The sequence below is a fragment of the Periplaneta americana genome, chromosome 9 (assembly GCF_040183065.1).
Source record: "Periplaneta americana isolate PAMFEO1 chromosome 9, P.americana_PAMFEO1_priV1, whole genome shotgun sequence".
Classification (NCBI taxonomy): Eukaryota; Metazoa; Arthropoda; class Insecta; order Blattodea; family Blattidae; genus Periplaneta; species Periplaneta americana.
Window position 1 is genome coordinate 15,383,009 of NC_091125.1, and position 13,496 is coordinate 15,396,504.

The following is a 13,496-nucleotide window of genomic DNA, read 5'->3' on the forward strand; positions in this document are numbered from 1 at the left end:
GGTGGTGTCAGGTCTGGGGAATTTAGAGGCCACATAATTGGCTCTCCTTGACAAAACAAGTTATTACCATATCATCCAGATAATCACGGATGTCTGTTGCCCAATGGGACGGTGCACCATTCTGTTGGAACAGATACCCATATTGTTTTCCTGTTGCAGCTGTTGTGGTTCGAACAAGTTTTTCAACATGTCCAGGTATGGTCCTGACTGAACTGTTTCCTCTGAGAAGATAAACGGCCCATACAATTTATAGCGACTCACCGCGCATCAAACATTAACTTGAGGACTATCCCGTTTCAGTTCATACTGTATGAGATGTGCGGATTTAGACGCCCATATGATTGTAAACTACAAGACACATTTCGCTCAATGTGCAGTAAACGACATTTTGTTCAGTCGGTCCTTGCTGAGTAACTTTTTTTGTTTCTTATGCGGTAAGAATGATGATACAAAACTCCCATGCTTCAGAATCACATCCGAACTGAAATAAATTCTACAACACTCTCATTGTAAATTGTATAGTTATTCTTTTATGTCTTCCCAAACTAATCACACTGTATCTTCAATGTGTGTAACATAAACTATGAAATAGAGTGCTGCACAGTAGTGTGAGTTACTGAACTTTAATTGGATTGTTAGTTTTATTTGTTACTACTATTTCTTTTGTCATGTAATCTGCTTTCAAAAAAACTGAAAGTTAGAATTCATAAAAAAGTTATATTAGGCCTATTGGTTGTTTTGTATGGTTGTGAAACTTGGACTCTCACTTTGAGAGAGGAACAGAGGTTAAGGCTGTTCGGCAATAAATGCTTAGGAAAATATCTGGGGCTAAGGGGAATGAAGTTACAGGAGAATGGAGAAAGTTATACAACGCAGAACTGCACGCATTGTATTCTTCACCTCACATAATTTCCAGAGAGCGTGAAAAACCGGATAAGCCCACTTTTGGTGAAAAGTGAGTTATTAGCATGTGGTGATTTTCCATGCCGAGTTTCATGGCGTGAAAAACTGGGGAAATCGAATACGAATTGGGGCGGTAGTCGAAAAAAGGGCCCATAAGCAAAAGTCATGTTTCGAGAAAACAAAGATTGAAAGATTTCATTTTATGCAATTGCGATTTGAATGCACTTTTAACAAAATAAAATTTGCATACTGTTACAATAGTATTTGTCTACAAGTTTTTGTTAAATAATGCATTCCGACTTTAATAATATCATAAATATATATATTTAGTCAGAGCGTTTTATAGGCCCTTTTTCTAGAGAACAAGTTTATTTTATCAAAATACTTTCAATATGATTATATTTTAGCAGAAATTAAACATCAGTATTGAACAACGCACATTACAGAGGTTTACAAGTTCAAAATAATTTTAGTAAAATGATATTTCTTACATATATCTCATACTTACGTCATAAATTGTACCGCATACATAAAAATCAAGAATATCTGTTGGGTACAGAATACAGATTACAGGTTATTTAGTATTAATCTAGAATGGATTCACACTCACTTCAAAGTTTATCTTCAGAGTCCAGTTTACACTTTAGTGCACATCCTGGATGGACTCACACTCACTCACTTTGAGGATCAACTTCACTGATGTTTGCTGAGTTCCACAACTACGCAAGGGTGCTTGGGTTCATTCAATTAGCTACCTTGCCCTCTGTTTACTAGATATTGAAACGAAACTACGTAAGTAAGTAGATTTTAAAACGGAGACCTATGGGCCCATTTTTCGGCTACCGACTCAATTATTGTAGGCATTATAACGTGGTGAAATAACAAGTAGAATACAGTTTGAAGTGAAATTATTGGTAAGTCGACTATGCTTGTTATTCACCTACGAAGTACGGACGAAAAAAGTCTAATTACATCAGTATTCGTTAGTCATTTCTTAATTTTTGTTGCGTGAAAAATCGGGTAAGTCGAATTAGCTAGTTAGTAATTATTAATTATAATTTCGTCTCAAAAAGGAGCAGAGTCGTGTTTTTCTCTTCTTCACGTTCACATAATTTCCTCGGCGTCAAGTTACCAAGCGTTTTGATTCTCAGTTTTCAACAAGGAAAAGGGAAACAATAATTGGAAATAACTAGAACAGCCATATATTTTTTTAAGAGAAGATCAAAAATATGCACCGGAATTGAATTTCAGCATTTGTTTTTTTTGTTTTTGTTTTAGCAGCAGACAGGCGTGAACAAAGATATTCCTATATCCATAACAATCATAAGCCAGCCAGATCATTAACCACCTTGTGAATGAGTTAAGCATTTATCGTATGCTTTTAATGTCATGCAGCAGCTAACTGTATTGTGGTTCGAATCTCAAACAGTGTCTCATCGTCCACATCTTCTAGTTAATGTCAGAATAAAACGTACTCAAAATGATAATAGATGCTTTGAAGAAGATGCTAAAAGAATGAAGATGACTTCTCAGGAATATGTTGATTACAGTTGAATTGGTGCGTGATGTTTCTAACAATCTTGACAAACTTAAGATAATTGTTTATGACTTACGCTTTAATTCAGCAGTCTCCAACCTGTGTGCATTTCTAGTAGAGTTCGTGAAATTGGATATTCATGTTATTGCATGGAGAGTCAATTATATATTCAACGTTAAATATTTATCCGAAATATAGTAATCACACAGATGTTATTATGAATATAACCACATTGGTTATATTGAACTTTCATCCAATTGAAGAATTTCACAAATCGATTTAATAACAATCAGGATTCATTGTTTAACTAATGTTGCTGAAGATGTCAAATGACAGCTTTTTTATCAATGTACTATAATACAAGGTAACACAAAAAATGGGAACTCATGAAATGCGTAGTCCCGGCCATGTACCCAGTTGGCAGCACTGGGGAACACGGAACTTGAGCTACAGACAACCTCTCCATTTGTAATTATGGAGCAATGAAACGGTCAACAGCGTGCTGTAGCCATAAAAATGTTTTAAAAAAAAGAATGATATTTCGGAAGGTGCGCAGAGGGAGTTTCGTCATTTTTTCAATTTAGGGCGTAATGGTCAGGTTCCCTCGAAACACGCGATAAAAACTTGGAACACAAACTTTGAAAAGACGGGATCGGCACTGAAAAAGAAACAGAGAGGACGCCCGAGAGTTGCTCGTACGCCACAAAATACCGAAGCTGTACACTGGCATTCAAAGATACCTGAGCCTACTAATCGATAGTGATCAATAATTTGTTGGTATAAGCGTGATTTCTTTAGTTATCACTTCTATAAATAGTGGCAAAGATAATAGTGTCGCCAATCGCACATAGCCTAAATATAGTCTACCCTCATTATATAATTCAATATTTCATCCCCCTCTGTTGATTATAAAACAACACTGGGTTTTGCTGGAAATCGCTGATATTGTCAATTAAAAGAATAATTTATGCACATAATCATTTTTCCCGACACTTTTTCAATCGCCCCAATAATGGTGTCACCAATTGAGAACTAGCGGAATTATGTCAAAATTCGTCAATTTTTTATATCTGGTTCCCACTTATCCCGTGGTTGAAAAGTTCGATTACACCTTACACGATCATAAAATCGTATGTCAGATATCTTTGAACTTCAGTATACGTGTGGCAGTAGTACGGAGTTCATAGCGTTCAGTTCGTAAGCACGCAGCTGCGATCAGATTGTCCCGAGAGTGTGCGCCGAATTCTCCATGTTGATTTAAAATTTCATCCGTACAAGTTGCAGATTGTGCAAAAACTGAAGGCAAACAATCACCGACTGCGTTGACAATTCTGTCAACGAATGATGGCAACCTGTGGATGTCAGATGAGCCACGTTTTCATCTCGCAGATTCAGTGAACAAGCAGAACTTTTGCTACCGGACAGACAGTGACCTTAAAGAACTTCATGAATATCCATTATACAGCACCAAGTTGATGGTATGTTGTGCACGTTTGTCACATGGAGTCATCGGATCTTACTTCTATGAAAATGATTAGGGGATTACAGTGACTGTCACTTTGGACCGATATGCTGCAAACTTTTGTTGTACATTGAACAATTTTCCACAACTTCACAAAGCCTAGTTACAACAGGATGGTGCGACATCGTACATTATAAGGCGATCAATGAACGCTGTCCGGGAATTTTTCGGTAACCGGTAACCGTGTCATTTCAAGATATGTAATATTCCCTGGTCTCCAAGATCCCTGGATTTGTCCGCTTGTGATTACTTCTTGTGGGGCTACCTCAAGAGTCGGGTCTACACGATTCGGCCAATGAATTTAAACAAAAAATTGGTGACGCAATTCGTGCTATTCAAGCGGAGATATTGCAGCGAGCAATGGGAACCCCAACAGCATATTGGAGAAATGCATACATAGACAAGGACGCCATGTACGGACATCGATATTGTGAATTACTGTCTCATAAAATGTAAGTTGTAATTGTTCAATTTCTGTCAATAAAAGTTTTGTTTTGTATTTATTCTATTTGTGTTGGGGTTTTTTAAAGTTCCCGTTTTTTTGTGTTACATCGTTCTTTGTGTTACTTCGTACAACAAAAAGACACTAATTCTTTTATTATAGCTTCGTTACTCAATCTTCCAAAATTTGTAGACGTGTTCTGTTTCACATAGACGCTCTTATTATTTTATTGATGCTGAAACTGATGAAAAAGAGAAAATTGAATTGGTTGAGTCACTGCCTGGGAAATAATCTACTGAAGGATATACTGGAAGGAATGGTGAACGGAAAAAAAGTTCGTGGCAAAAGAAGATATCAGATGATAAACAATATTATCGTATATGGAGACTAAGAGGAAGGCGGAAAATGGAAAAGACTGGAGAATGCTGGATTTGCAAAAAAACTGTGAATCAAAGAATTAATATGTTATTATGAAAAATACTGAAAAAAATCTATAATAAATGTAAGAAAAAATGTACTCATGATATAATGGAGTTTATACCTCCACTTCACTTGACACAAAAACTATGAATTAGTTTCGATCTTAAGTTTACAAAATAACATCCTCAATTATCATAGTTTTTATTGAATTTGGTCAAACTTTTTTCAATATGATTTGTTTTTATAGGTGGTATCTGCTTGTGAATATGTTATTTTCAACATGTAAAAAATACTATTCGTGTCTAATGAAAGATATTTAGTTTCCATATTTTGCAGATATTCAAAATACTTCGTTTCAGAATCACGTTTATATGTTATTAATCTAACACCTTTAAAGGCATTTGTGTAATATGTCGAGATAATGGCTATTTGCTTTCATATAATTCAAGTTAAGCGAACTGGATAAACTTCGCCACTGATATGGCAATAGTCAACTCGTGTGACTGGAAGAAATCTTATGAAGTGAAGCCGTCGATTCGACGAATCATTGAAGAAATGAAAATAATGCTCTTTGGCAACCGTTCAACATTTTTCATTAGTTGAGGTGTTTTGACTATGGCTTACGAAACAGTAAGTTATATTTGATATGCTTACCTGTCGGAGCCCGAGCTCCTCACTTTGCCTGGCAGTAGAGGCGGACCCGGGCCGCGCTGTACCCGAGCCGAAGCCCCGCAGGGAGAAGCCAGTTTCCCGGAGGAGGCAGCGGCTTCACCACGGTGCAGCTGGTCAACGTCCCGGCGCCGTTCGACCCGTACATCTGTTGCACTGTAACCCGTCAGTCTCTCGCACTCAACACAGCAGACAAGAAAAGCTAAACACACTACATTTAAAACAATACTGTAAGTTGAACACTCAGGTCAGATATTCAAACTGTACGGGAATCATTTAAAAGAGCCACTTTCTGCCGTCCCTGGTAAGGACGCTCCATCCAGTAGTTATAAGTTATTTTTAGTAAATGTTAACATAATTTAATGAATAAAAGTGACAGTGTACTTATTCATCTTGTTACCTACAGAAGACATTTGCCATTGCAACTATCTGTAACTAGGACATTAAATTACACACGCTGGTATCTAGAAAATATGTGCCTCCATATCTGGTGAAGTTCTTCATGTGAAATATTAAGACTTTGTTGCCTGATATTACTTTATTTTAACTGCTTTAAACGATTCTTTAGCAATTACTCACTTACTCGGCGGAATTGGTGGTAGCAAGATAGTCAGAGGATTCGACTTACAGTTGGGGAAAACCTCGGAAAACTCCACCCAGGTAATCAATCTAAGTGGGATTGGAGCGAAGTCTGAGCACAGCCTCGTAACTAGGCCTCATAAATACAGGGTGATTCAGACCACCCGTAACAGTAATTTATTTCGGAAACTAGTGCACGAAAATTTTCGAGACAAAAATATTTATAACTAAACCACATGTGAACTTTCACTACAACTTGATTTCATCAATCACCTCTAACAGGAAGAAGATCATTGGCATATCACTTTAAAATTTCAAATAAGAGTCGGGTCAAACAAGGTACCATTTGATAGAGCTTTTAAAAATAAACAACTTTCATAGGAAACGTTTTTATTAATTCCTACTCTGCCAGTCACTTGACCACGCCGAAGTATTAGGAGTCACTGACAGTGTTAGAAGAAGAGTACAGGTGTGCGCTGCTCAGAACGGCAGATAGTTTGAAAATTTATAAAAAATTAATAGAATTCTCAAGCCTTTCAGTAACATGTCAACATTAATAATTGCCTTGTTTACATTTTTGTCTTGTAACATTTCTCAATATTGATGACATTGTCTTTTTGTACGTTTTCTCATTGAAAGAGTAGGAATTGATAAAAACGTTTCCTATGAAAGTTGTTTGTTTTGAAGAGCTCTATCAAATAGTACCTTATTTGACCCGACTCCCATTTGAATTTTAAAGTGATACACCACTGACCCTACATCGTGTTAAGGGTGATTGATGAAATCAAGCTCAAGTGAAAGTTCACATGTGGTTTAGTTATAAATATTTTTGTCACGAAAATTTTCATGCGCTAGTTTCCGAAATAAATGACTTACGAGTGGTCCAAATTACCCATAGCCTTTTCGTACGTTTTCTCATTGAAAGAGTAGGAATTAATAAAAACGTTTCCTATGAAAGTTGCTTGTTTTGAAGAGCTCTATCAAATGGTACTTTATTTGACCCCGACTCCCATTTGAAATTTTAAAGTGATACTTCCTGTTAGAGCTGATTGATGAAATCAAGCTCAAGTGAAAGTTGACATGTGGTTTAGTTATAATATTTTTGTCTCGAAAAATTTCATGCACTAGCTTCCGAAATAAATGACTTACGGGTGGTCTGAATCACCCGATATATGCCGTTATACTACCAGTGCACTTCGTGCGCCTCTAACTTTGAGTATGTCTCAGAGTTGGGATGAGTTAACGCAGTGTCTTTCGTTGGTTTGAACTCATGCTTATCATCACGATAAGTTAGTCCTCAGCATTTGGGTGGTTGAAAGCCACTCCTTTGACTTCGAAACACAGCTATGTGCTAAAGAAAAATTTAAAGACATCATTTTCTTTCTTAAAGAAAAATTTCACTATTATAAAAATATTTTATTTTCTGTCGTAGAAAATACACCTAATATAACATTGACAAGTATCAGCCTTATTATTTCACTTTGTTGATATGATGGTGTATTACGTTTTTGTTTTACATAATTTTTCATTTCATATATTGTTGCAGTGAATAACAAACCACATTTTCAAATTTTCAAAGGAGAATGATTGCCTGTTGCTAGAAAACACAGCCTTATATCTAGAGAAACTTCGTTCCATTTCTGCAGAAACAAAGGGGGAATATTGAAATATATTACAAAAGCATTATTTATCTCAAAATGTGTATCATTATTACAAATTCCCTCATTTGAAATTAAGTCACAAATTTCGTCCTCGGCATCTTGCTATTATTCTTCTTTACAAGACGTTGAATGTTGCGTGTTATGTATAGCAGTATTCGGTCGTAATGTAACCGATCAACTAAAGTTCATTGAACGACACACACTGAAATCCCCCACCACAACGCAATAACGTACTGGTACCTAAAGTCAGAGGCGCATGAAGCGCAATGTAATGGCATACAATTCTTAGTCCAACTCATAACATTAAGAAGCGTTTCCACTTCTGCAACTGAGCAGGAATAACGAGAGGCAAACAACAGTTGTCAGTTAGGCAGATATGCGCAAGGCGAGATGCAGGAATAAACTGTGTGCGCACAATCCTTGGACAAATATGCGCGAGTCTCCCGCTCTGGGACCGGGAGACATTGGCAACTATCTGCTTCTTCACTAGCTTATTTCAGATCATCCGTAAGAGCTGCTGTTTTCATTCCAAACATTTGTATAGGTTCGGTGCATTCGACTAGTTTGTCGAATAGGGCTATTTTTTCATAGGTTATCTGTATATGAGAGTGTGATGACCTAGTCTAATAAGATAAGCGTATAGTTTACTGAAGAATACAGGAATTATCCTTGTCTTTGGCGAGCCTCAGATCTGAATTACAAGGACCGTCAGAAAAAAAGGGGATGCCCATCAATTTTTAGCAGAAAAGTATGAGCTGGGATTTAGAAAAGCAGTCAACAACAAAATTAAAAGCTTCAAATGCTACTTTCAAAACTTCAGAATGTACAGTAAATACAGGGTGAGTAAAAAGTATGGAACTTTCTTATTTATAATTTTATGAAGAAACTATTTACACAAAAGTCGTAAATTGTAATTGTATTCTTAATATTGATGGACTTATCTCTACCAGGACAAACAAACAAACAAACAAACAAACAGACAGACAGACACACAGACGGACGGACAGACAGACAGACAGACAGACGGACAGGCAGGCAGGCAGGCAGGCAGGCAGACAAATAAATAAATAAATAAATAAATAAATAAATAAATACATAAATAAATGAATAAATAAATAAATAAATAAATAAATAAAAGTTTTAGAGTATCAAAGAAGGAATATTTTGAACATGTTTTCAAATTCCATACGTTTCATTTATAAAGGGTGTGCCAATTAATCTGTTTTTTAAAAAGATACCTTGTACTTATTTCCTCATTTTTACATTCTTCAGGTCTCAGTCCGTACAAAGTCATATTTTTTTTTGCCTTTTATGAACTATTGTTTTGTAAAAATTACTTCTTTTGAGGACAATGTATGTGCACTGAACAAAGGGTAATTTTAATGCTTCAGTACATCAATTTGAGGAGGCTTTGGATTAAACAATTGCAGACAAAAGGTAATAGAAACAAATGGATAAAGCTAATAAAACAATTGAATAACAATTAAAACAATTGAATAATAATTGAGGCGCTGACATGGGAAAGGTAGGAACTGCCAAAAACAAAATTTTTCAGGGGAAGCAAAAAACAAATTTATGAATACTTTCTCACTTACATTATTACAGAAACTGCTTTAAATGAAAGGCATTCGCTCATGTTTGTGTTACATATGAAATTTGAAAAGTCTGGCACAGATTTATTTTTGAAATCCTATTTTATGAAAATAGAACATTGAAATCACTCCTTAGCCAAACTGAGAATTAACGTTATTTATACATTATGCACAAATTTTTCGGTAAAATGCATGATACTTTTCATCGAGGAAGTCTAACATAGATAACAAATCTCTCTTTTTGGCATCAGGGACGACTGGTATTCTTTCAAGGCGTTGCAAGCACTGCAAGGTAGTGATTGACGTTAATGACTGTCCTTTCTTAAAAATCCTGTGCTCTGTCCACATTTCAAGGTCATTAAATGGCTGTCTTGTTTTTATTAGAGGGAAATCAGCTCTTGAGAGTCCAATCCAGTTGATGGTGCTGATTTTGATATGAGTTGTATTCAAAAACGTGTCACATTCTGCAGAAAAGTCGAAGAAACCCTCATCCTTCATCATTATTACATTATTAAGCCTTACCTCTTCTGGAACCATGGTCTTGCATTTTTTTCATTTCCTCTATGATGCCAAATTCTCTATCACATGGCATGTAGAAATGTTCTGAAACCAGGAATTTCAAGTCCACTGAATCAAAATATTTCTTGGCAATAATGTAAATCAGGACCATTAGAATCATCCGATTCTTATTCTGCCCTGCACAGTTATCAGCCCATATTTGTCTAGACACACTCTGATGTTGTAAAAGGAGTTACTACCTTCTCCGCGCCAACAGCTGTGCACATACAACTTACAACATCTAGTGACTACGTTTCCAACCACGTTTCATTACATACGGACATACTATCTTCTCTGTGCCATTGGCATGGCCATTTACTACCTTCTCAATGAAAAACCTAAAAATTCGAATTTTTGGCAGCTACGACCTTTCCCATGTCAATGCCTCAATTGTTGTTTCATTCCAGTATCTTCCTGAAAGTAATTAATCACAGCAAATCTTACAGAAAGACAACGAATTGAAATACTGATGATGATAGGCTATGGTGATAGAAGGAGAACCCAAGAAGAGGTTTGTGTCTTATTTAATGAAATACACCCAGAAATAAACATTACTAATTCTACGGTATGTAATATTTTAAGAAATTTCAATGAAACTGGAATTGTTAAAATAAGTCAAAGTCTGGAAGGCCAAAACAAATTACAGATGGTGAAAAGCTCTTGATATTGTATTAGCAGTAGAAGAAAACCCTCATTTATCGGTTCACCAGCTTGCAGTTGGCCATGACGTCAGCCAAGGTCCCCTTATCTGAACCCATGGAGATATTTGAAGTGGAGAGTCTATCAGGACCAACCACAAGACTTGGAAGACTTAAAAGGAAGAATTAGGAATGAAATACAGCAGATCAGTCGAAAAATATTGCTGTGAACATTAAACAATTTCAAAGACAGATTTATGCATTGTTTGGCAATAAATGGGGGGCCAATTTGAGCACCTTTTGTGAACTCAAACAAACATGTGAGACAACACAACAATGTTACTTTTGGTTTTTATGAGTTTCTTGCTTTAAAATTCAAGTATTATATTACTATTGCAGTTAAATTTCAACGGTGCATATCCTACAGTGTGTCTTTTTTAAATTATAATTTTAAATAATATTAAAATTGTTATTCAATTGTTTTTGTTAACTTAATTCACTTGTTTCTGTTAGTTTTTGTCTGCAGTTATTTAATCCAAAGCCTCCTCAAATCGATGTACTGAAGAATTAAAATTTCCCCGTGTTCAGTATACATACATCGTCATCAATAGAGGTAATTGTTACAAAACAATAGTTCATAAATGGCAAAAAAAAATGATTTTGTGCGTGCTGAGACCTGAAGAATCCATATGTGGAGAATAAGTGCATGGTGCTATTAAAAAACACATTCGTTGGCACAGCCTTTATAAATGAAAAGCATAGTATTTGAAAACATGTTACAAATATTCCTTCTTTGATATCCTACAAATGTGATATAAATAGTAAAAAGGTAAAGGTAAAAGTATCCCCGTCACATGCCATGAAGGCACTTGGGGGGGCATGGAGGTAGAGCCCCACGCTTTCCATTGCCTCGGCACTAGAATGCGGTGGTGTGGTCGGCACCACGTTCTGACCGCCTTTTACCACCGGGAAAGACACGGTACTCAATTTTATAGGAGGCTGAGTGAACCTATGGGCCGTTCTGAAAGCTTGGCAACGAGAAAAAATCCCGTCACCATTCGGGTTCGAACCCCGGACCTTCCAGTCTGTAGCCAGCTGCTCTACCAACTGAGCTATCCGGCCGCCCGATAAATATAAATAGTTTCTTCATAAAATTAGAAATAAAGTTATAAGCATTGTTCCATACTTTTTACTCACTCTGTATATGCTTTCACTTGTTAATTAACTCAGTTACCTTGTTGACTAGTTTCAGCCTGTTGTAGGTTATCCTCAGAAATGGGTGGTTTTCTCGCTTTCTGATTGCGTTTCCTGTGGGGGTGTGTTTGTGTAGTGTAATATGAAGTCAAAAAGTTTGTGTGCTCTGAAACGGAGTTGTGTGTTGAGGATTTGATGCGGGTGTGTTTTTGTGTGTCTGTATATTTCCCATTGTTCAAATTTGTTTAGTTTCTGATTTTTCGGTTGGAGATATAGAATTTCCATGTCTGTGTTTATGTTGCTGTAGTTGTGGTTGGGGATTCTGATGTGTTCTATGTATGTGGAAGTATTTTGTGATTCGGTTTTGGCTGTGATGTGTTCTTTTTAACGTGTTTGAAATGATCTGCCTGTATGTCCTATGTAGAAGTTGTTGCAGTATTGCTTTTGAGGTTGTATACACCTGTCTGGTTGTTAATTTATTTACTTATTTATTTATTTAGTTGTTAAATTACTCAATTATTTATTCATTTATTTATTCACTTTTTATTTATTTATTCACGTATATATTCCCTTGTATATAATTATTTGACCACTTATTTATTTGTTTATTTATTCAATTATTGATTTATTGGTTTATGTACTTATTTATTCACATATTTATTCGCTTATATATTTATTATTTATTTATTTATTTATTCATTCACTTATTTTTTATTTATTCCTTTATTCATTTCTTTATTTATCCACTTATTCACTCAATTATTTATTCACTCACTTATTCATTCACTTACATATTCATTCACATATTCACTCATTTATTTTTAATTTTACTTGAAGCAAATGCAGAGCTAGGTTTGGAAGTATATCCTGAAAATACAATGTATATGATTATATCTCGTGACCAGAACATTCTACGAAATAGAAAATATATAAAAATTGAAGATGTATCCTTCCAAAAGGTGGAAAAATTCAAATATCTTGGAGCAAGAGTAACAAAATTATATAAATGGCACTCTAGAGGAAATTAAACGCAGAATAAATATGAGAACTGTCTGTACTTATTCGGTTGAGAAGCTTTTGTCATTCAGTCTGCTTTCAAAAAAGCTGAAAGTTAGAATTTAAAAAATAGTTGTATTACCGGTTGTCCTGTATCGTTGTGAAACTTGGACTCTCAATTTGAGAGAGGAACAGAGGTTAAGAGTGTTCGGGAATAAAGTGCTTAGGAAAATATTTGGGACTAAGAGGGATGAACTTAGAGGAGAATGGAGATAGTTATACAACGCAGAACTGCACGCATTGTATTCTTCACCTGACATAATTAGAAACATTATATCCAGACATTTGAGACGGACAGGGCATGCAGAACGTATGGGCGAATCCAGAAAGGCATATAGAGTGCTAATGGGGAGGCCCAGAGGAAAAATACCTTTGGGAATGCAGAGATGTAGGTGGAAGGATAATATTAAAATGGATTTGAGGGAGATGAGATGATGGTAGAGACTGGATTAATCTTGCTCAGGACAGGGATCGATGTCGGACTTAAGTGAGGGCAACAATGAACCTCCGGGTTCCTTAAAAGCCATAAGTAAGTAAGTAAGTAAGTAATGGATTATTTCTCTCCTGTCCCTAACTTCACGTATTATACTCTGTTCCGATAATCCAATTAATCATAAATAATTTTAAACAGATAATTATTGGGCTCCTTCTGAAAAAAGATTTTGATTGTAGAAAAAATACTTTTATTTCATTGTCTTCCATATTTTTGTTTACTGGTATGTTTC

At 35.7% G+C, this 13,496-nt stretch overlaps 1 protein-coding gene across 1 annotated transcript in view; it reads right to left on the reverse strand.

The window, feature by feature from the left end:
* loaf (lost and found) overlaps positions 1-13,496 on the reverse strand; it is a 229,330-nt gene that overhangs the window by 21,550 nt on the left and 194,284 nt on the right. The window contains exon 5 of the mRNA XM_069834436.1: positions 5,479-5,641. Coding sequence (XP_069690537.1) covers positions 5,479-5,641 — 163 coding nt within the window. The remainder of the gene's footprint in view (positions 1-5,478; positions 5,642-13,496) is intronic.